At 51.0% G+C, this 20,805-nt stretch overlaps 3 protein-coding genes across 3 annotated transcripts; 2 read left to right on the forward strand and 1 right to left on the reverse strand.

Moving 5' to 3' along the window:
• Nucleotides 1-1,960: 1,960 nt before the first annotated feature.
• On the forward strand, nt 1,961-4,529 carry NCLIV_010990 (conserved hypothetical protein; the record flags this gene model as incomplete). Its single annotated transcript, XM_003880615.1, has 4 exons — nt 1,961-2,012; nt 2,614-2,886; nt 3,517-3,643; nt 4,409-4,529. The coding sequence occupies 4 exons, from the start codon at nt 1,961-1,963 to the stop codon at nt 4,527-4,529; spliced, it is 573 nt and encodes a 190-aa protein (XP_003880664.1).
• Nucleotides 4,530-5,715: 1,186 nt separating this feature from the next.
• Nucleotides 5,716-8,283, reverse strand: NCLIV_011000 (fibrillin 1, related; the record flags this gene model as incomplete). Its single annotated transcript, XM_003880616.1, has 2 exons — nt 5,716-6,080; nt 6,753-8,283. 2 exons carry the CDS (start codon nt 8,281-8,283, stop codon nt 5,716-5,718), a joined length of 1,896 nt encoding a protein of 631 aa, XP_003880665.1.
• A 2,818-nt stretch (nt 8,284-11,101) lies between these two features.
• NCLIV_011010 (hypothetical protein) lies at nt 11,102-20,697 on the forward strand (the record flags this gene model as incomplete). Its single annotated transcript, XM_003880617.1, has 15 exons — nt 11,102-11,144; nt 11,545-11,673; nt 12,318-12,460; nt 13,747-14,027; nt 14,666-14,711; nt 15,280-15,474; nt 15,925-16,125; nt 16,638-16,732; nt 17,119-17,175; nt 17,791-18,127; nt 18,394-18,537; nt 18,977-19,027; nt 19,278-19,415; nt 20,010-20,101; nt 20,613-20,697. The coding sequence occupies 15 exons, from the start codon at nt 11,102-11,104 to the stop codon at nt 20,695-20,697; spliced, it is 2,037 nt and encodes a 678-aa protein (XP_003880666.1).
• Nucleotides 20,698-20,805: the final 108 nt, after the last annotated feature.

Here is a 20,805-nt window from a genome sequence, read left to right on the forward strand (position 1 = left end):
GCTGGAGGAAAGAAGAGCGGCAACGCCCAGGAAAGGCGCAGCGCCTGCCGAGCTGGAGGGGGCCAGCATGGCGGCAGAGGCTTCCCCGGTTTCTGCCCCCGTAGACAACTGGGGAAAGACGCCCCTAGGAAAACCACACACAGTCCCACCTTTGTTGCCCAAATCGAAACGCCTGCCAAAAGGCAAAACAAGCGTCTCCGCATCCACAGCGTCAAAACAAGGAAAAGGTGTATGCTTTTTTCACTGCAAATGTCTAAGTGCGTAAGAGCGCATCTATCTACAAAGGGGTAGGGATTCGTGATCAGAGATTGTGGGAGACGCGGCACCCGCAAAAAGAGCGGTGGACGCATTTCGCAGAGTGAAAAAGGTGAAGTGACGTCATCAGTAGAAACCATGTTTTTCCGTGCACGCAACACAGCCGACGGATAGACGTAGAGATACAGTCTCCACCGCTTCGGCATATGCATATATGCAATATAGGGCGGGGACGAAGGACACCGCAGTATCAGACACGAGAATAACCGCGTGGCTTTTGAGAGCGCGCAGGTGAGATTATGCCTACCGATTTTTTTCGCCTTCTTGGAGGTTCTACTGACAGGTGTGGAGCCGAGGCGCACAGTCGAAAACAATCCGCACTTTCCGTTTCCGAAACGATATCAAGCGCGACAGCGCACGAGAGCGTCAACGAACTCAGCGTAGACGCAAACAGAGTCGAGAGAAGCGGAAAGCGCTCGATCTGTCGCCTGACAAAGGCGGGGCACGAGGCGCCCTTGTCCCCGGAACTTGGAACCGGTGAAAAAAACGTGGAACTCTCGCTGCCTTCAAGACTTTGTGGATCTTCTGCGACAAAAGCTGGAGGACACGAAGAGGCGCTCCGGATCTCTTAGGCTCTCGCACGGATCCAACAGACCAAAAACAGGCGGTTCCTGAATTGAGCAAAATGGCTTGCGACGAAGAATGTGAAGTTGTTGGCCGCAGCCTCCAGCTGGCCTTCTTCTTCTGTCTTTGAGGGTTCTTGACACGACGCGAAGCAAAGGCCCAGAGGGCAAAAAGAAGGCAACAAGCGAAGGAACTCTGGCGAGACACGAGCTCCGATTTCCTGGAATGCAGACGACACAAGCGGGAAACTCCGATTTGACCTTGTCCTCAGATCAACCCTCGGGTCCAGAGCTGGTCTTGCCTCACAGACCGCAGTATCGGTTGGGCTTTTTTGCTTGCCGCAGGGTTCTGCTTCCAAATCTGAAGACTCACCGGTTTCGTTTCACTCGAACGGCTAGGACGACAGGAGTGAGATAACCGCATCCATCGCAGTGCTTTCCGAACTTTGCGTTACTCGAATTTGTCAGCTTAGCTCCTCTTTTGCCCGAGTTTCACGTACACCTGGCCCGAGAAGTTTGACAGATTCCTAAAACGGACGGGCAAGAGAGACGGGGTGTTTCGCCTAAAGGCTTTTTAACAAGCTAAGATGCCGCTTTTTGACGAGACACGCGCCCTCTGTTCCCGGATGCATGCATGCACCGCAACACACACTTCTCCAGAAACAGACCCGTATCAGTTTCCGTATCTCGATGAAAAACGGATTTTTCCCTGGCGACGAGACTGTCCTGTCCTTCTCCGCCTTCTCACGGCCTCGTTTTCCAAGTGTGTTGCGAAGACGACTGCTTCTTCGTCACGGAATGAAATCTCGGCTTTTCGGGGACAACTTGGTTCACTCGTGTTCGAGACGTAGTTTTTCAGTCTGGATCTCGATTTGTAGGTTGTCAATTCTTTGCATCCATCCGTCCACGAAGCCGCATGCGTCTGTCTATATGTGTGCTCCGCCTCTCCGCGAAGAAGAGTACATCTACGGAACAGAATCCCCGGCTAGCATCTCAGCCACTAAGGCAGAGCGGCCATGATGCGGCATTGATTTGAACGCAAGAACCCTTAAGAGCGGATTAAGAATTTCTGGAAAGCGAAAATGTCTCTCCTTGTAGTTCTTGGCGTTCTGCTTCTCAGCACGATCACAGGAGGTCAGTGACCAGGCAAGGAGCAACTCTGGCGTGGAAAGTTTCGAAAACGCCAGACAAAAGTGTTCAGGGCAGCGGGGATGCGTCGTTTAGGCGTTCCTTTCAGAGTGCAGACGTTCGCTGTCTATAGAAACGGCTATATGTCTGCTCAGAGTTTCGGATAGATATATATCTGGGCAGATGTGCACACGTGTATGCATCCGCATCTGTGCATTCTTATGTCTCCATTTAGCTGCATATACGCTGTACAGTTGTCAGTGTGAGATCTTGCATTCCGGGCGGGCCGCTGCTTTGGTGCGTTGCATGACCTTTTGTTCTGCGCACACTTTTCTCTTTGTCTTTCCTGCAGAGTCTTCTCCCTTGCTATAGCTCTATTTGTCTTCCATTTTTTCTGTTGAGACAAAAAAGGCTACTCGATGTCGTGGGATTTGTGCCTTCGAGTGTCACCGCGTGCTCCGCCTCCCTTCTTCACAGTGTATAAAGGTTCGTCGTCTGGTGGCAGCTGATCCAAGCTCTCGGCGTTTCGTGGCCCCTGTGTCGCGTGAAATCAGTATTTTTGTCTGCTGAAAGTCCAGCGTTCGCCGCTTTCTCCTTCTCCACTCAGAGGGCTACACGAGCCCGTGGAGCACTTGCAATTCTCACCTGGAGGACGAATCCTCGGCGCCTTATCAGAGAATATCGGAGGCGATCGACCGTGCAGTGCGAGACCGGAAGGAATGCCCTGCAACTGAGGAGGACCGACAGGTTCTTCGCTTTTGTCTAGGCGTAGGCTACCTTATAGAGTGCATCCGAGACAACCCCGCGGTGGAAGGTCAAGGATTTGCTCGGAGTGACGAGACTGACCGATCTCGAATCACCAAGCTCTGCAGCGACCAGCGTAAGTTTTTTTGCCTTTTCCGGGCCCTGTCTCTTCTTTTCTACCGTGACATTCGTGTCCCATGTTGTCTGTTGAAATCGCTGCTCAAAATTGCGTGTTTTTTTCGCCAGCTGTCGAGCGCGAGGCGAAGGCCGGTCCACGGCCCAATGGGATCTTTTTGGTTCTTCACGTTCGCCGACTCCTTTTGCGGGGTAGAGATGCATTCGCTCGCTCTCAACCTGACGCAGGATTCGTTGTGAGCGACACGTTGGTGCCTCCGCTTGCCGGTAGCCTTTTTTCAATTTCCGGACTCAAATCTCAAGCTTCCGACAATGATCTGCGTCGCCGGTGAAAGAAAGTTGCCACAACAAATCTCTGGAAATAGACTGCATGTTCGTAAACCCCCGTAGGCCAGGATCTCCAGAGATGTTTATATATAAATGCACCGACGGATATATGCATGTGCGTACGGCCGCCTTAGAGAAACGTGGGCGTGCTTCCAAGAAATCTGTGTGTGCGCGGCAGTGGCCACAGATAACATAGCTGGGCCTTTCCAGAACCAAACGTATGGCTGTGGTTTCCGATGCGCTGGAGGACACTGTTTTTCATCTGTCTCCGAGAAGCGGGTTGTTTTGGACTTCCTTTTCGCAGTAAGCGCCAGCGACCCACCCGAATATCGGCGCGTAGGGTCTTTGTCGGTCACGGAAGTCGCCTGCACGCATGCCCTCCGCAAGTTCGGACTGCATCGTCGAGGAGGCATAAGATACGACGCTTGCAAGTAAGAACGCACGCCGCTCCCCCTAAGAAACGCGAGGCCTTTCCACGCAAGTGTGTCCAGTTCAGACGACGTTCATCAGCGAAAAATCTTCAATGGCAGCAGTCCCGCGGGTGTTTGCTCCTCGGTTACAGATTTTAGAGTTTAATACACATGCATGTGGCTGGCATGCGAGGTTCACGGGAAGTGTTTTTGACAGGCCTGAAGTCAAAGGGGGGCAATGGTAGCTGCGGGCTGCTGCCGCAAAGGAGGGGAAGGTTTTTTCGAAGGGACCGTTCCCTGTACCGGAAGTCTGCATTTCAGTTGGACGTAGATTTCCAGTATAGTTCTGCGGGGAACACAGTCTCCTCACGGAAGGCGTTGGATAGTTTCATGTCTAGTTTGTGCACGGAAGGAAAACGTGTAATTGTTGAAAGCCAAATTGCCAGCGTTCAAGAGAATGCCACACACAGAGCTGCACGTGGGTGTGGCTAGGCGCCTCTCAGTGGTAGTGGCACGAGCGGTATTGCGGTCATATGTGAACAGGGATAGGCAGATGCGTTTGTCCACAGGCATCGTCATCAATACATTTATGCTGGTGCATGTATGCAAGTCGATGTGCATACATGCATGTTCGTGGTTTGAAAGGAAGCAACACGTTTGAGCAGTGTGCTGGGGATGTGGAAGAATCGGAGCAGTCTCGGTCACACGATTTTCGGGGTTCCGCCCCGTCGAAGTCGGGAAATCGCCACTTTCGGCTGCTTCCGATTCTCCCGTTTTCCTCTGCAGATCGTACGAGAACTGGTCTGTGGCTGACTACTTCCCGGAAGGAAGCTGCACGATCACGCTTATCGCTCTCGGTGTAACAGCTGTTGTGTTGCTGTCCGATAGTCTCACGAAGTTTCTGTAACTTTACTCGTTTCTTCTTTTGTTTCTCTCGTAACATCTCTCTTATGGTGAGAGGGAACGGACGAAACACGCGTTCCTTCGGATTCTGGTCTTCATGTGGCACTCAAGCCTTCACCTTTTTGCGTACCTCCACAAAAGGCAGACGTTTGTTCTTTTGAATTCGTCGTATTGGCATCCCAGCTTCACTTCATGAGGCGGATTCGCGAGACAATTTTTTAGCTGTGATGTCTTTTTCGTTCTCGTGTCACTGCGTTTCACCCGTGTTTCCATTTTTTCATTCGCCCTCTATGTCACTCCGTCACCCAGCAAGCTCTCCGATCCGGAAGAACTGCCTATGTTCGGTATCGCAAATGTTTTCTACTCGAGAAAAAGACGTGGCCATCGTTTTCCTTATCAGGCTACCTCCCCTCCAGCTCCCAATGTCTTTCCTTCCCCCTATGTTTGTTCTCTACGCAAGAAAATATTTGGGAGTCAGAACAAGTCAGCTAGCCTACTTGCCACGTGTCTGCGGGAGTACCTTAGCAGACGAAGTGATGCCCTTTACAGCTTTACAGTCTTTCTTCTCCCATCTGGTGAGAACAGATATCTCGTTTGGAGCTTAATGAACACAACGTCTGCTTGGGCAGCGGTGCTGCAGACGGAGTGAAGGAAACATTGTACGGTTTTGTTCACGACTTCGTTCGAGATGAGTATCTCTACGCGATGTAAATTCGTTGTCAGTAACTGCATGTCATTGCGATACGACGAATGAATCAAGTTTTACGACTGACAAAAGATAACGAAGAAACTGGCTCTCGACAGGAGGAAAAGCAATCACTGTCCGTACTACATACACCTCTGGGCACACTTCTCACGTCCCTTTCTGGTTTCCATGTCCTAAGGTTTTTGGTATAGCTGTGGGGAAAAAGCAACCTGCACGAGGAGAGGAAACAAATATTACTCTTCTTGGATTTTCATAGGCACCGTGACAAAAACTTCGGTATGGATGCGGATAGGGCCGTCTCGACGAATGCATATATATGTATAAACGTGGTATCTGTTTATCAAGAAATAGGCAAATACACTGTTAAAGAACAGAACATATCTGAAAGATGAGCTATCCGTGTAGATCAACAATGGAACCCTGTGAACAATCTCCTTTTCCCAGTATTTTCGAGGCCGCTGGGAGAACTGTATCCATGATAACTTTACACGCCGCCACCCATGAGCTGTTCGAGGGCGGCATCTCTGGCCGCATTTGCGGCTGCATTGCCAACCTGGACGGTGGAACCGAGAGAGGACGGAATGTTCGAAAGTTCGTTGTACCACTTCATTGCTTCGTCCGCAACTAGGTGTGTATTTCCCAAAACGCCAGCAGCCACTTCCTGCGGAGCGACAACCTTTCGCGTTCCGTCGGTATTCGTTTGGATGTTACTTGTAATCAAGTATTCGAACGTGTTCTTCACTTTATTCCTAACTTTTTCTCGATACAAATCGCCGCCGAGGCGAAAGCCTGCTGGGCATGTTGCCCCACGTGCGATTCTCAAACCACCAATCGGACCCAGTTGACTACCTGATGAAGAGAACACGAATAAACGAGGGGGGGAAATATTCCTCGGTCTCAGACACACAGAGAGAAGCTGTAGCAGATCGGTGTCTAGGCAGGTGAGGAAAGACAGTACTATAGACGTTCGCGGTGCAACATATTGAACCATCGAGATACTCTGTACCTTTAAGATCGGTTATCGACCTTTAGTATAGGTAGAGGAGTTGCCTTCTAGCATGTCTTGTTCTACCTGCTCCACACGGCAGCGGCTAATGACTAAAGCAGTGACCTCTACTAAAACAACATCATAATGTCCATATACAGTGTGAACATTCAAGCACTATATGTGCTTTTATCTTTACTTGCTTTGTCCACATATCTGCATCTAGATACGCTAATACATCTAGATAACAAAGACAGTTTTACTTTACCAGATAGGAAATGGTTAGTCGGCATTCCAGTTTATAAAACATCGGAAACGGGCAGTGGGAGTGAAGTGACAGTCAAACTGTGCAAGGTCATCCATACGATGTAGCAGCAGAATTTGAATAGCGTAAAGCCGCAATTGCTGATTCCTCGGTACACATCAACACAGGGGGAAGCGAGTCTACACGAAACAGTTATTTTGCAGCTGTTTTACCTGTCCAAACCTCTCCCATCTTCCTGAGCAGAGGTTTGCTTCAGAAAACCAAAACGTACCTGGGATATGTGGGGACCCTGGTTTAAGGGCGGTCAGTAACTGTAGACTGCGCAGAGCTTGCGATTCGGCTGGTTTCAGTGTGGTGTCTGTGCTCCCAAGAGATCTAAGAATGTCCAGTTGGCGATGCACCTCCTCGGTTGTCCTGGGTCCGGCAATAACACCAAAGAAATTCATACTTTCCCCGTTCTCTTGAAAGACAGCAATTCCATCCGTGCCCAGCTCAATGAACTCTGCCCGTGTTCCCATCTGAGCGTCTGAACGTATAATGTTGTGTGTGGGTGAAGACAAGCCAGAACCAATGAGGCTATCGGACTCTCCCGAAGGACTTTCCGTTGATGTTTGCTCCAGAACCCTGGGAGTTGCAAGACTTGCACTATTTGCCACTCCAAGAAAGCCAGGAATCCAACTTGTTAAAGGAGATGCTCCGAAGGCATTATTAATATTCTGAGTCGTGACCCCCCCTAATGGCGCTGTATGGCCGAGTGTGTCGTCGAGAGGAACTGTACATGCAAAGCGTTGAGGAGGAAACATGTCTTTGCAACATGAAAGTGCTCCCCCGCAAATGTACGGATCTCTGGCGCACTCATCCAAGTTGACGCATGATATCCCATCTGGACTGTCAGTAAAGCCCAGGGCAATATTGCATAAGCACCTGTAACCTCCAACCTCATTCTGACAACGGGAGACAATGCCTTCTGGGTCACAAGCGTTAAGCGTTGGATCCGCACATTCATCAACATCTGTACAAGATACGCCATCCCTAGCGAGCTTGTATCCCTCCCTGCAACCACATTCGAATCCTCCGATTCGGTCGAAACACAGCTGTTCGCACGGATTCATTACACCATCCATGTCCTCGCATTCATTCAAGTCTCTACACCATTTCATCAGGGGATCCATGAACTGTTGTGGGTCCTTGCACACGCATCGATATGTGCCTTCTAGATTGTGGCAGGTCATGGTTAGGGAATGACAATCATTCAGTGCCGGATTCTGGCATTCATCAATATCCAGGCATGTACGTCCATTGGGTGCTGTAAGAAATCCAGGCTTACATTCACATTTGTACGACCCTGGCAGATCGATACACACGGTAGTCCTCGTATCGCAATCATGGCTTCCTGTAGCGCACTCGTTGATATCTACACATCCTTCACCAGCAGCCAGACCGTCGCCAGCATAACCTGGAGGGCAGACGCACGTTGCTTCCCCAATGACAGGGACAGTGGGCACACATTCCGCTTCCGGTACGCAAGGATTGAAGGCAGCGATATTGCAGATGCCTCGGAGAATCGGAGCGAGTTCATCATCTGAACTCCTGAAGTTGGCCGAAGCTGGATTCGTTCTGGTAGTTGCTACTCTTGTCACGTATGATGGCACCGGCGCAGCTGTAGCCAATTGGCGTGCGGCAGGCGACACGTCCCAAGAAGATGAAATTTCCAAAGCATTTTGATTGTCTTCTGGGAGGTCACCAAAGTAAAAAGAGTTCGCTGGAGACAGACTGTGTGTGCGTTCAGTTCCCACAATCATAGAAAAAGAAAAGAGTACGAGCGCGGCCGAAGTACGAAGCCAGTGTCCCTTCATCTTGGAAGGTGATGTCCTCCCGAACACCAAAGTAAAGCACGAGATCGGGAAAGCCTTCAGAATTATGTTACAGTTCCAAACTTCTGTTGGTCTCAGACAGAAGACAAGAATACTGTACATCGGGGTTGGAATCTACAGACACTTGCAATGCCAAGCCCAAAGAACAACCTGATACAATGACGTGCGCGCACAAAAGCGAATCAACAAGAACTGATATGAGACACCCGTGCAAACAGAGCGCCTGTGGGGCTCGTATGGACAACTAACTTTCTCCGTTTCAGTAGTGCCTCGTTCACAATAGTCCAAAGCCCCCACGTGACAGCGGGCAGGTTGAAAAGCGTATGCAGACACGTGGCACGCTACATTCAGCCGGAGAAACCCGTCTTGTACGCGATAAGAGAAAAAATATTACGATCTCACGTGACTAGCAACTCGCGAGCTAGCTGGAAACACCGCTACCCCGAGCAACGCCGCGACAGCCGAACGCCCATTACAAGAGGCTGTCCCTCAGAAGACGAGTGCACCCACAGAAATGTCATAGGGACACAACCAGAAACAACATCGATAGGGTTGCAAAAAGCACACGTGTTCATATAAACCAAGATTGTCGGGACCGATTTTCTAAAGTCACAGCGTTTTTCAGCAGCTTAGGACCTTCACAACTTCATATGGTGCACATAACTCCACTCAGTTACTGCAAACGTTTTAAATGTTCATTTTGACCATATTCAAGCGCCGATTTCCGAATCATCAGATCCCCGGATATGAAATCACTGCAGAGCCCCGAACCTCCATAAGTTCAAACGCGTTGCTCTGCGGGCTTTCGTCGTCATGCCACCACAAAAAAGCATCCGTTTGACCCTATCTGTTGTAGGAAACATTTTGCACCAGCCAGTCCTGAGTAGTCGGCAATACCACGTCAGATGTGATTCTGGAGGGGCAGGCTCTCATTTTATCAGTCACTTAAAATGCCGCTGAAAGCTGTGAATGCAATGTGCAAAGCATGATACTGTTTCTCTAGACTAGGCAGGATGCAAGTACGCCCACCAACGGTATTCCATAGTGAGTGAAGGTTATGCTCGGCACTGGGCTGGGTGGCCACCGTTAGGCGTAACCTGCCTTCGGATCAACACTGGTGACACATCTCCCCACGAAAACCTCAGAACACAGATCGTCAGGAATAGAAAAGCCTTGACGGCGCGGGCCAGTTCCTTACTCATGTTTACCCAGGGTAGATTACACACAACGCTACACATTTGCGGAATGTGCTTGCAATCGGCAGCCGCCCGTTATGTAAGGCGCCTCCATTTTAGTTGAATTTCTAGCGACACTTTGTTAAAGTTCACAGAGGTAACGGTAGAAGCTCGTATACTCCTCCACACCAGCAATTAGATCAGAATAGCGGACGGAATTTAGTCGATCAGAAAAGTATGCAGCGTTGAGACTGTTGCGCGCGCTGCCGTGTCGCGGTCTGAGCGGATCCGGCACCGGAGATTTCCGTGCGACGCGCCCCCCTAATGCACATGGGGAATTACCATTCTGACGTGCACTTGAAATAATCCAAGGCCACTGGAGAGTCGTTTCCGGGTCTGTGTAGTAGGCCACAAAAGGCTTTTCACTCCGCTTGTCAAGCCTAAAGCAGACATGTTTTACGTTTGCTCCTGATTCTGTGTTCGGCGCGTTGTTGGGGGGGGGGGGGGTTGCCTGTAAAATTCCCCACCTTTGGGAGCTCTCGGTTCTCACGGAGGATATTTCACAGAATATATGTATTCTTCTTTTTTAAGGTACAGATAGGTATTCTAGGATTAGGTTCAAGCCCACAGCGGCCTTGTGTGGTACCATGCCTTTACAGACTCCTGCACGTCAACACCACAGGCCACAGAATCCCTGCCGCTACGCTGCTGTCTACGGGGGAGGAAATTAGGGAGCCCCCACGCCATTTGTTCCCGCTGTTTCCTGTGAAATTGCTGTAAGATACCGGATTGCGCAACTCGGCTCCAAACCTTGGGCTATTGCGTGTAAAGGGAAATGTGACAAGGGCAGTGGGCTGATGTGGCGATGCACGAAAGCGGATTCTGCACGCGCCAGGTCACTCTTGTCTACGCGCTCTCGGTGACAGTGTAGCCTGGAGACAGGAGTGATCGCTCCCACCCCCCGATATCGTCTAGCCGGATGCCTGACTCCGAATTCGTTGGCGGAAAAGCTACTGGAAACATCACCTGTTTACTGCTCTGAGAACCAAGGAACTCCACTGAAGGCCAGGGTTTGCCGATGATGGGAAAACACCACACGAGGAGTCTGGGCCTCTGCGTTTTCGCAGGAGCGCGTGGCCAGAAGCCCGGCAACCGGGGAGAGGCCCTAGCGCAGATGCACACGAGAAAAGCTGACGTTTCGCGTCAAAAACGCAGACGCGCGCATTTTTTTTTTCGCAACGGAGCTGCGAATTCCCCTGAGAAACCTGCCCTTTTAGGGCCTTTTAGGGGTGAGAAACTTCCTGCATCTGTGCATGCACGGGTGAAAGCGTCGTTGCTCCTGAAGCACCTTCTCGGCGTTCCCGCGTGTGACGCTTCCGAGATAAGGTGATGGAGTTGTACCCTTGAATGAAAATCCATGTGTGTCCATAGATGCGGAGGCTTTGTTCTCCTAAACCATTTCTGTGCTGAAATCAGCAGACGAGAAATCGGGGAAAAGCAAACCATTTAGATAGCCGGTTGGTGTGTGCTGGTTGAGCATTCGTCCAAACGTGCTCTCAACGTCGCAGAAGATGAGTGGACACTACGTCCAGCACGTCTTCATTGCTCGACGCGGTGAGTAGAAGCAGGGAGTCCTCTGTGTCTGAGTGGAGCCATGAAGAAGAAACCGCAATCTTCTTGGACCGTCACTGGGGTACATACAGCCCAACTATGGAACGGTCAACTGGCCTCCATAGGCCAACCTTCGGGACTGCCGACTCCAAGCTTCACATGTGTTGTGTCGCTTCCGGGTACCCGCCCCCACCGAGCAATTTTCCATCTGGATACTCTGCAAACCCCTTTTACACGTCGACATGTTCTGTGGTTCACACGGAAAGAGGCTGTTCACTGGGACGAATTCATGGCAGCGATCAACCCGCCTTGCCAGACAGGAATGCAGGCGTCTCTGCGTTTTGCAGCTCCGATTTGCATTTCCTGGGTCGCTGAACATGTTTGTTTGCCGTTTACGTCCCAGGTGAGGAAGCCGACCACCTAAACAACTGGATTGGAGTCGGCACTTCGAGACAAGAACGCAGCGCCACATTCCTTTCTCCTGCTGGAGCGAGTCAAGCGGAGTACCTTGGAGAGAATTTTCGAGAAAAGGGTAGGCATGAGGTGCTCTGGTCTGTAGAGTTGCTGGGCCCCCTGGTAGTCCAAGCAATTTCAAACACCGGAAGTCAGACATGCTCAAGGTTGAACCAGTGAAAGTATCTTTTTTTGAGGCAAGATTCGGTTGTATGGCGGGGACAAAATACCAGATGAAATCCTAGTCGATTCTAAAACTGGGGAGCAGAGAGACTGCCGCTGTCAGAGTCCGCTGTACCCTCTGCCCCGAAGATGATTCGAATCAACTGCGGTGAACGGCCTCGCGTTACGCGTGCTGTTTAAATGCAAAAGAAGTGAACTGACCATCTGTTCCGTGCATCACGAACCGGGTCGACGCGAGTTTACAGCTACCCACAAATTATAGGCGAGTGCACACCACCGTTCCGCATTTACATTTTTGAACGTTTCCAGAAGCATACAAAACACTGACCGGCTGCGGGGATCGGGAACGGGGCGAGCAAAAGGGTCGGTTGCAGCTCCGGCACGTTACCGGCATCCCTTTCTTCGGTGGCGTTTTTCGGATTCGTCACGACTTGGATAGCGAGAGCTCCAGAGTGGGCGTTGCACCGTGACTGTCTACAGTGTTGTGGTACGGCCTCTTTGTTTCGAACGTGTCTCTATCTCGTGATCGTTCCCTTTCAGGCGTCACCCACATTTTCGCGGGGTTGACAGAGAGCAGCGTCGAGACAGCTGATGGGGCACAGCGTGCAATTGGCAAAACGTGCAAGACACATGGAGGCAAGGAAACTCTGGAAGAGAACATCATGTATTTTCAAGAGGCGAACGTGAGCACCGAACTTCCTCAGAGAACTCATCAACTGGTTTCCGCGCTAAAAGAGTGGCTCACAAACACGCAAGATGCGTGCCAAGTCGCGGCGTCGACTGTGAAAGACAGAGCAAACTCCCTTGTGACACTCCGTTCCGCGAATGAAAACGTGACGGACACAAGCTCGGTCAGCGCGGGCGAGAGACCTCTAGAGCACAATTTGACCGGTGGCGTCACGGTCAATTGCGAAAGCGAAGCAGGAATGCCAAGCGCGGCCGCGTGCGGTGAACAGACAGAGGGCTTGGTGCCGGAACCTCTCGCCGCTCTCCCGAGCATCGCTCCTCACGCAGATCTTATTTGTGGGCCGGAGAACATTCAGCGGTACAGAGCATATTTGGAGACACTCTAGGGTCTGGCCCGAGCAGCAGCTGCAGGGGCCATCTCGAGACTTAACACCGTTGCCGGAGGACAGAGAAACGTGCGCCGCTACGCAGAAAACGTGGTTTCTTCCCTCAAGCGGCTGAAGCGCCTCTCGAAGGAATGCACTGCCGTGGCTGCGGAATGCGTGAAAGACGTCGCTGCCGTTACCAAGGGCATTTTCAGCGTACTCGAGTTTACTCTCCACCTGGCGGCAACCTCCGTCGGCATGCTGGAAAGCTGCGGAGCCGACACGTTCCCGAGTTGCTGCTCCTCCCAGTTCTCTCATCAAGCGCGCCGAAGCACTCAAGCAAGTCTCCAAGAGCTCTTCGGCGTTCCTTTGTTTTCTGAGGAACATCCATTCGCGATCTTGTGCATATGTACATATGTATATATATATATATATATATATATATATATATATGATTATTCCACATAGCCATAGGATGACATGGAGGAGTGCTCAAGTACATCCATAACTCGATGAGTGCAGTTCGACAAATTATATGGAGGCGGCGATCGACAAGGACTTGCGGTGCAAGCGACTACGCACGAATGTCGTCTCCTCGTACAGGTTGAGCTGAGGCGCTGTCGTGGCTCTCTCTGCATGCCCAACAAATTGACCATGTGAACACATATCTATCTATCTATCTATCTATCTATATATATATATATATATATATACATATATACTGATATACATATACATATGCGCAATGGCCCTACACTATTCATGTGTACATATTTATAAATCGTACACTAAACATGTAGATATGTATATATATGTATATACGTATGTATATGTATCTTCTTCCATACGTTCCCGAACGGCTATGCAGCTATATGTTTATCCACCGCGCGTGCCGCGTGCTCTTTTCTTCCTTGCAGGCGCTTCACAAGCTGCTGAATCACTATCCTTCCAAGAGCGTTGCCTTCATCTGCGACTCCGGCTCGATCGTCCACCTCTTGACGCATTCTCTGCAGAAAGGCAAAGGAAAAAGCGCGGCGGGGTGCTCCCTCGAAAGCGCGCTCTTTTGGGGCGGTGTGCCTTGTGGAAGCGTGACGGAAATTGCTTTGACGAGAGATACACAGGCAGGCAATGCCATTGTCGATGCTCGTCTTGTCAGCGTCGCGAAACAAATCTACAGGGCGCCGCCCCGGAGCGCCTCGTAAGCATATATATATATATATATATATATATTTGCATCCGTGTATGCATGCGCCGACATATAGAGTTGCGTGTATCTAGAGAGCATCCGAAGGACGCTTGCACAGGGATATGGAAAAGCGCAGCTGCGCCGTAGATGCTGCCACGGGTGACTCTTTTGGAATTCGTGCCCTCGAATTTTCTGCGAGCAGAGGCCCCACCTCCAATGTAGATTGGTACAAAGAAGCTACCAAATCCTCCGGACAAAGGACGGCAATGAATAGCGGGTTTGTCAGAAGCAGACTTGTGAGCTTCAAGCCAAAAAGGAGGCTGCGGAGTACCTCAAGAGGGACAGGGGCAGGATCGGCGACGGGAAACTGTAGAGAACAGACACGCAGGAGAAAGGTTTCCGCAGCGCTGCGGAAGTCGTCCCTTTTTGGTCTACTGGAGCTGCTGCTCATGCTGCTGTGGTTCATGCGTTGCGAATAGCCTACTGGGCACTCCAAGGCACCCCTCTTGTGCGGAGATGCTTCTGGAATGCACGTGAGGAGCGATGAACGCTATTGTCGTCTTCCGGTTCCTGTCTGTCTTCGTGGACCCATCTGAGATGAAGCGATGCTGATTCCAAAAGTCTCCGTCTTCCGATGCTCGCTTTTTCAGTCCCTTAATGTGGAGCAAGAGCGGCGACACAGTTCCGAGTTCCTGGGTGAGTGGCAAGTCTCTTAGACACTTTGAGTTGATACTCAATATGTAATGGTGTGCGGACGTGCACCGGTATATGTACTCCACATATATGCATATATGCATATACGTATATATATTGTTCCAATATATATATATATATATACATAAGCACGCATGTACAAGGGCTAGAAGACTCACGATGCATGAGCGTGTACAAGAGTTAGAGCGTGGCCCTTTTCTCTCTAAAGAGAGTCGCCTGCCGCCGATTCACAGCCGGGGGAAAAAGAGGAAGCAGACGCGTTTCTTCTGTCCGTGGAACGGCCGAATCGGCGCTGTCGACAACCTTTCGCTACGAGGGAAGTCGTCCGCATACAGACGGTCCGGCTCATGTTTGTTTTGTCGCTTCATTTTCGCTCGACAGCGTGAGCCGCATGTGTTCTATATGCGTGCATTGGGGCCCTTACGACACGGCTGCGCAGTCGTCTTCCCTCTCTATTTGGTTCGAAAAGGGAGGCAAACAATCCGTTTACGAAGCGCGCAGGAGGGGAAACGTGTTTTGACGTCTCTGGCTCGATTCCACTTTTTGTCAGGCTTTTGGGTTGGGCTGTTATGCCCCGCAACTGGACGCCGCCGAGGAGGTTTTCAGCGACGCAGAGGAAAGAGACGAACGGCACGGCGGCGCATGCGACACGCCGGCCGAGGAAAAGAACTACGAGGAGGACCGAAGCGCAGCAGCCGCTAGCCCCGTCTCCGATCCCGCTCTCGCTTGCTTCATGAATCTTTGCGTGAGACATCCTGTACACGTTTGCGAGCGCTCGCGTTTTCGCGCTTCGCGTGCTAAAAGCGATTTGCGTGGAAAGGAGATGCGTATCTCCGTTTGCATTCAAACGTATGCATGCATATCTCTATAGCGTAAGCACACGTCGAAAGGAAACGCCCTTGCTTCGAAACGACCATCTATTGAATCGCGGTTATATGTTCGAATCTACGGGACACTTATCGTCGCGTTGCAGATGCACCTGACGTTGCCGTAGACAATACGCGGATCGACCAAGAAGACGTAGGAGTCCTGCAATTGTCTCCAGTTTTGGCTGTCACCGGTATTCGCAGGTATACATGCATATATATATATATATATATATATATATATATATATATACATGGAAACGTGCGTATAGTAGGTGCGTCTGTGCTTGTATAGACGGATGTACATATGGTACTTGGGATATGCTCAGGGCTCCAAGGGACGAGTGGAGGCGAACGAGGCTGTTTTGGTGGCGTATATGAAAGGGCTGGCGCCGTCTCCTGAAGATTTGGCTAGATGGGACGCCGAGCATGGCCCCGGGGTGAAGCACTCGCAACTCCAAACGTTCCTCGCTTTCTGCGTCCACACACCCTCCTACCTGGCGTCTGCATTTGCGGCCTACGACGAATCAGTATGCCCAAAACGCACCAACTATAGACCTATATATATAAATGTATATTTATCTGTATGTGTACCATTTGCAATTTTATATCTACATTTTGTCGAAGCAGTGTGGATAATGATCAAATGCCCACACCGTTTGCTGCGCACGAAGGAGTTAGGTGCGCTGCTACCAGATCCACAGTGCGTAACGCCATCTGGGCATCCAAAGGTGGCCTTTGCGAGGCAGGCGCGAAGTGAGCGAATATATGCATGTGCATACCTGTTCTTCTGTGTAGATGTATGCATGTTTGGTGCACTTGAGGAAGAGGGGACTTGGGAGGGGGGAGGACACACGTAATTTCTGTATACACGTCAGGGTAGGGGGAGGTGCACTGGACACATCTGGAGAGCACATCAAGCAGCTCCAGGCCGATGGTCGGTCGTGCTGATGTTTACATCTAAGGCATTTGCCAGTTTTCTCGTGAAGTGGGTTTCCGGTTTCCTATCTTTTCGTCCAGTTTCCGTGTGTTGCTTCTGCAGAACACCGGCTATGTCAGTCGTTTCACTCTGGTTTCGCTGTTGATGGTTCTGACACAAGACCCAAACACGGAGCAACACGTTGACATCCTTCTCAGGTCGGTCCCGACGGATATTTTCGCGGCATCCGTCTCTCCTGTCTCCCAAGCAGCGAATACGCCGCGCAAACGCGTCCTCACGCAACTTAAAAGCAAGCGTTTTCTATGAGGGGAGACGACCCTGTGTGTGTGCCTTCTCTTCTGCGTCTCCTTCGTGTTTGGCTTCGCTTGAACCGGCAAAGCGCCCTCTCCTTCATTAGGACAGTTGGGTATTGACGCGGAATCGGGATAATTTATAGACGAAGCAGAAGGCATCTCTTCCGTGGGAAGAGTGAAGGTATCCTGCAAGTAAAGCATTCGCTGTTTTCCTTGGGATGCAGGAACTGGAGGAATGAGAGTGAAGCCGGTTCTTCCCCGTGATCTGTATCGCCGTCGTGTGTCCTCAGAAAGTTCGGTCTGTACGGTGACGGAAGGAAAGTTAATTACATCAAGTTCGCCGACGCGTAAGTGTTTCGGGCATTTTCGAGACAGGGAAGACATCCCGGAGGAAAACTATGAGAGCCACGATGTCCTGACGAGAAACTGCAAAGCAGAACGTAGTGCGAGTGAGGGTTCACGCCCTGCTGGTGGGGCCCTGACTCTAAAGGACTCAAGGAGACTTTGAACACGAGAAGGCAGGTGACGCTCAAACATGCACATGTGTACCGTACCGAGGGAAACCATCTTCTCCCATTTTGCTCTCTTGAATAACTTACTATCCGTCATCGTCTACGTGAAGAGACATCGCCGTCGTAGGACACCTGTGTATTCACAACTCTCTTCTCGTTACTCATTCGCGAACCGCTACCCGCAAATTGACCGTTCACATAAATGCATGTGCATATCGACTGTCTTGAGGGGCATTACGCGTCGACGATGCCATCCAATGTTCACACGTGCTTGTATGTACAATATATACATGTATATATAAATATTTTTGTTGCATGTATGTACATTCATGTGCAGGGCTGTGTAGAGACACTCAGGACTGTGTTTTTCTGTGTGGCGACTGATTTCCCACGTGTGCGAGTGTATGTCTTGGTTAGCGCGTCGCTCTGCGCTTTGTGCCTCCTCTGCAGGCTTCTGCAGCCAACGCCGAACATCGGAATCGCCCCAAGCCTGGCCGCGCCGCTGGGACCGTCCCTTTCCTCGGCACCTGCTGCGTCGTCGCGCCCGGGTGCATCGTGCAATCAGTCCACGATGGGTGCCGAGGAGAGAGGAACAGAAGAGGATTTCTCCGGCGTGACGCATGTGACAACCGTTGACTCGACAGTTGGAATGACTGCAGTTTCCCCAACGCCAGAATTCCCCGCAGCTCAGTGCGCCTCTTTGGAGGTTCAGGCGTTCGTCGAGTTTGCAGGTTCCAAAACGGCCACTCTCACGCCTGACCAGGCGTGCGAAGCAGCCAAAGAACAGGTGATTCGGCAGTGCTTCCCCGCTAGTTTAACTTCTTCCTTTGCTTTATCGCTAGACAGATGCACAGAGTAGGCATATACGGATATGTTTCAGGTGTAGAGACAGTCGGTGCGAGTTGCGCGGGAACTGCATGAAAAAGTTGAAAGATTTGTATCCGCAGGCTTCTGTGGGCGTTTTCGCGTAGGCAGTCTTTGACCGCTAGTCAATCGGCCACGGGTGTTTATCTCTTGATATTTTGTGCTGCCTCGAATTCCGGGTTTCTTCAGCTGGGCCTCCCAGCCACTCCACAGGACATCGAAGCTTTTGAGCGTGAAAGCGGAGAGAGAGTCCCCAATTCCGTGGACTTGAAAACTTTCCTCAGATCCGTCGCGTTCGCCCCCCCTCGTTACGAGGCTTTCACGCACGCTGCGGTAAATCGAAAAAACGGGAGGTTGCTGCAGTCAACGTGATTTTTCTCTTCACGGAAAACCAGTGCACCACCTAGAGCCCACCTTTCGTGCAAAAAGACCAGTGTCTTCAGAACGCGACGTCATATCCCGCGGACATATCGAGGCTCGGCTCCACCTCTCCTACTTGGAGCATATGGCTCAAAGTTTCACTTCATAAACCACACTGGTGTGAATACTAGGGCCAGCGTAGCCCGGCATTGCTCCTCCAAGCAATGCATATTAATATATATAGAGAGATGTATTGGTATACAGTTGTGAACGTATGCACACATATGTATACGCTACCTCGACGTATGCGTGTGTGAAGCTTTGGGCGTCGCTGTCGTGGAGCAGCTTGCCCGCATCCACGCTTGGCAATGCTTCTGTTGTGTCGCTTCTCTTCTGCGTGTCGTTTTCACAGAGGAATGGCGTCATTTCCCTCTCGGATGCAACCAAGTTGTTCCCCCTTTTCGTAAGTAGAGAGGAATGTCTGCCCCATAGTCGGCGCGACTGAGAATATTAAAAATAATGGGTCGGAAATTCGCGGAAGAGGCACCGCCTCTGACTCTCTAGTGAAGGAAGCGTCACAGTAGCAGCAGGCAAGTTTATCGTTAGGTCGGTCCCTTTTTTCGGGCATTCTGTCTTGAACGGGCGCTGGCAGACTGGGGTTGAAGGACGTTCCTTTGTTCGGTTTTGTTTCTGTGTTTCTGTTGGGCAAACAGGGAGTTCTCGTCGATGTGCATCCGATGGATGCTCAGCAGTTTTCCAGCGGCAAGCAAATCCAGGTGATGGATTATGCAACCTTCCAGCTGTTTACCCACTTCGTCCAAGCTCGGCACGCGGCTTTCCAGCAGCAAGCGGTAAGGTTTTCCCTTTCTTCAAGTTCTGCTGCGCATCCATTCGTTCTGATCTCTCCTAGATTCGCTCGTGAATATATGCGTGGCAGTAATATTCGGAACTGAGAGCTTTTGTGTACATACGTGTATCTCTGTTCAGGCACAAGACGCCACGCCAGGCAAGATCAACTCATCGAGCATTGGTCGGCTGGCGCACATCTTCGGCTTCACTCTGTCTCTGCAAGGACTGGAAGCTTTGCAGAAGGCGAATCCGGCAGGGGTTGACTATTGACTACAACGCGTTTGTTACGCAGCTCGCCGAACTCAAACATCAAAATGACACAAGGAGAAACTACGGGAAGTCTTCGCTTTTTATGATAAAGAGGTACTGGACAACAGAGGACACACTGGAACGAACCGAGAAGAAGTGGACGTTAGACACCAAAGACAACGGTACACCCCATCGCTGCCAGGTGTTCGTTTCTTCACAAAGTCCTCACTTGCCGGGACGCTTCGTGCTTGAACGACGCAGGTTTTCGTGTACAGGAGATAGTCAGCCGGTCACAGCTCGCTTCTTCCATGTTTTCCTTGCTCTTTTGTCCACGGTTTGCACCCCAGAACTCCGGGAAAATTAAACGAAAGACGTTGCTGAACGTGCTCGCCAACTGGGGCGAATCGATGAACGCCGATGAGGCAGAGCGTCTCCTCACGTAAGCAGGCAGAGGCGTTTCGTGTTCATCGTTAGCTAATGAAGCGCGTGAAGGGCTCTTTCTGCGACAAACCCTGCGCGGGAAGGGAAGCCAGCACTTTGTCCCTATTCTTCAGTGTGGGCGCTGAGCAGGCTATGGGGGGGAGGGGGGATCACGTTTCCCCGCATCCTTCAGCAAAGCAGTTTGTGCACTGCATGGGAACTGGCCCATGTGGGAACGGACGTCTAGTCGACACTGCAGAAATATTTGTCGGAGTGAACTGGAAGCCGTAGAAGCACAGATGCTTCCAAAATGGAAATCAAGTGGTTCGTTCGTGCATGGCCCCCACGGACGGTGGAATGTGGCCAGTAGCGAATGCCAGGTGTGCCGTCTGAAGGTTCGCGATGAAACTCAATATGTCTCCGGATGTCCCTCAGGTGAACATGAAGTCGTGGAGTCTGGTTTGGAAAAGCCCACTTGGTATCGACAGAACCGTTCGTATACAGTGTCTGTGTCACTTTTTCTATTACAGGGCACCCGGGGGCGCGGAGGAGTATGTCGACTACAGGGTTTTTGTTTCTAGAATCATGCAGCCGAGCCCTCTACTGCAGTGCTAAGAAGTCCCCGACCAAGTGCCGCAGGAGCGTGCGACTGTTCTCCCTATCACTTGGGGCATTTCCGTATCGAGTGCTGTTTCTTTATCTCACCAGAACATACGCACACGA

This window comes from Neospora caninum, chromosome IV (assembly GCF_000208865.1).
Source record: "Neospora caninum Liverpool complete genome, chromosome IV".
NCBI classification, from domain to species: Eukaryota; Apicomplexa; class Conoidasida; order Eucoccidiorida; family Sarcocystidae; genus Neospora; species Neospora caninum.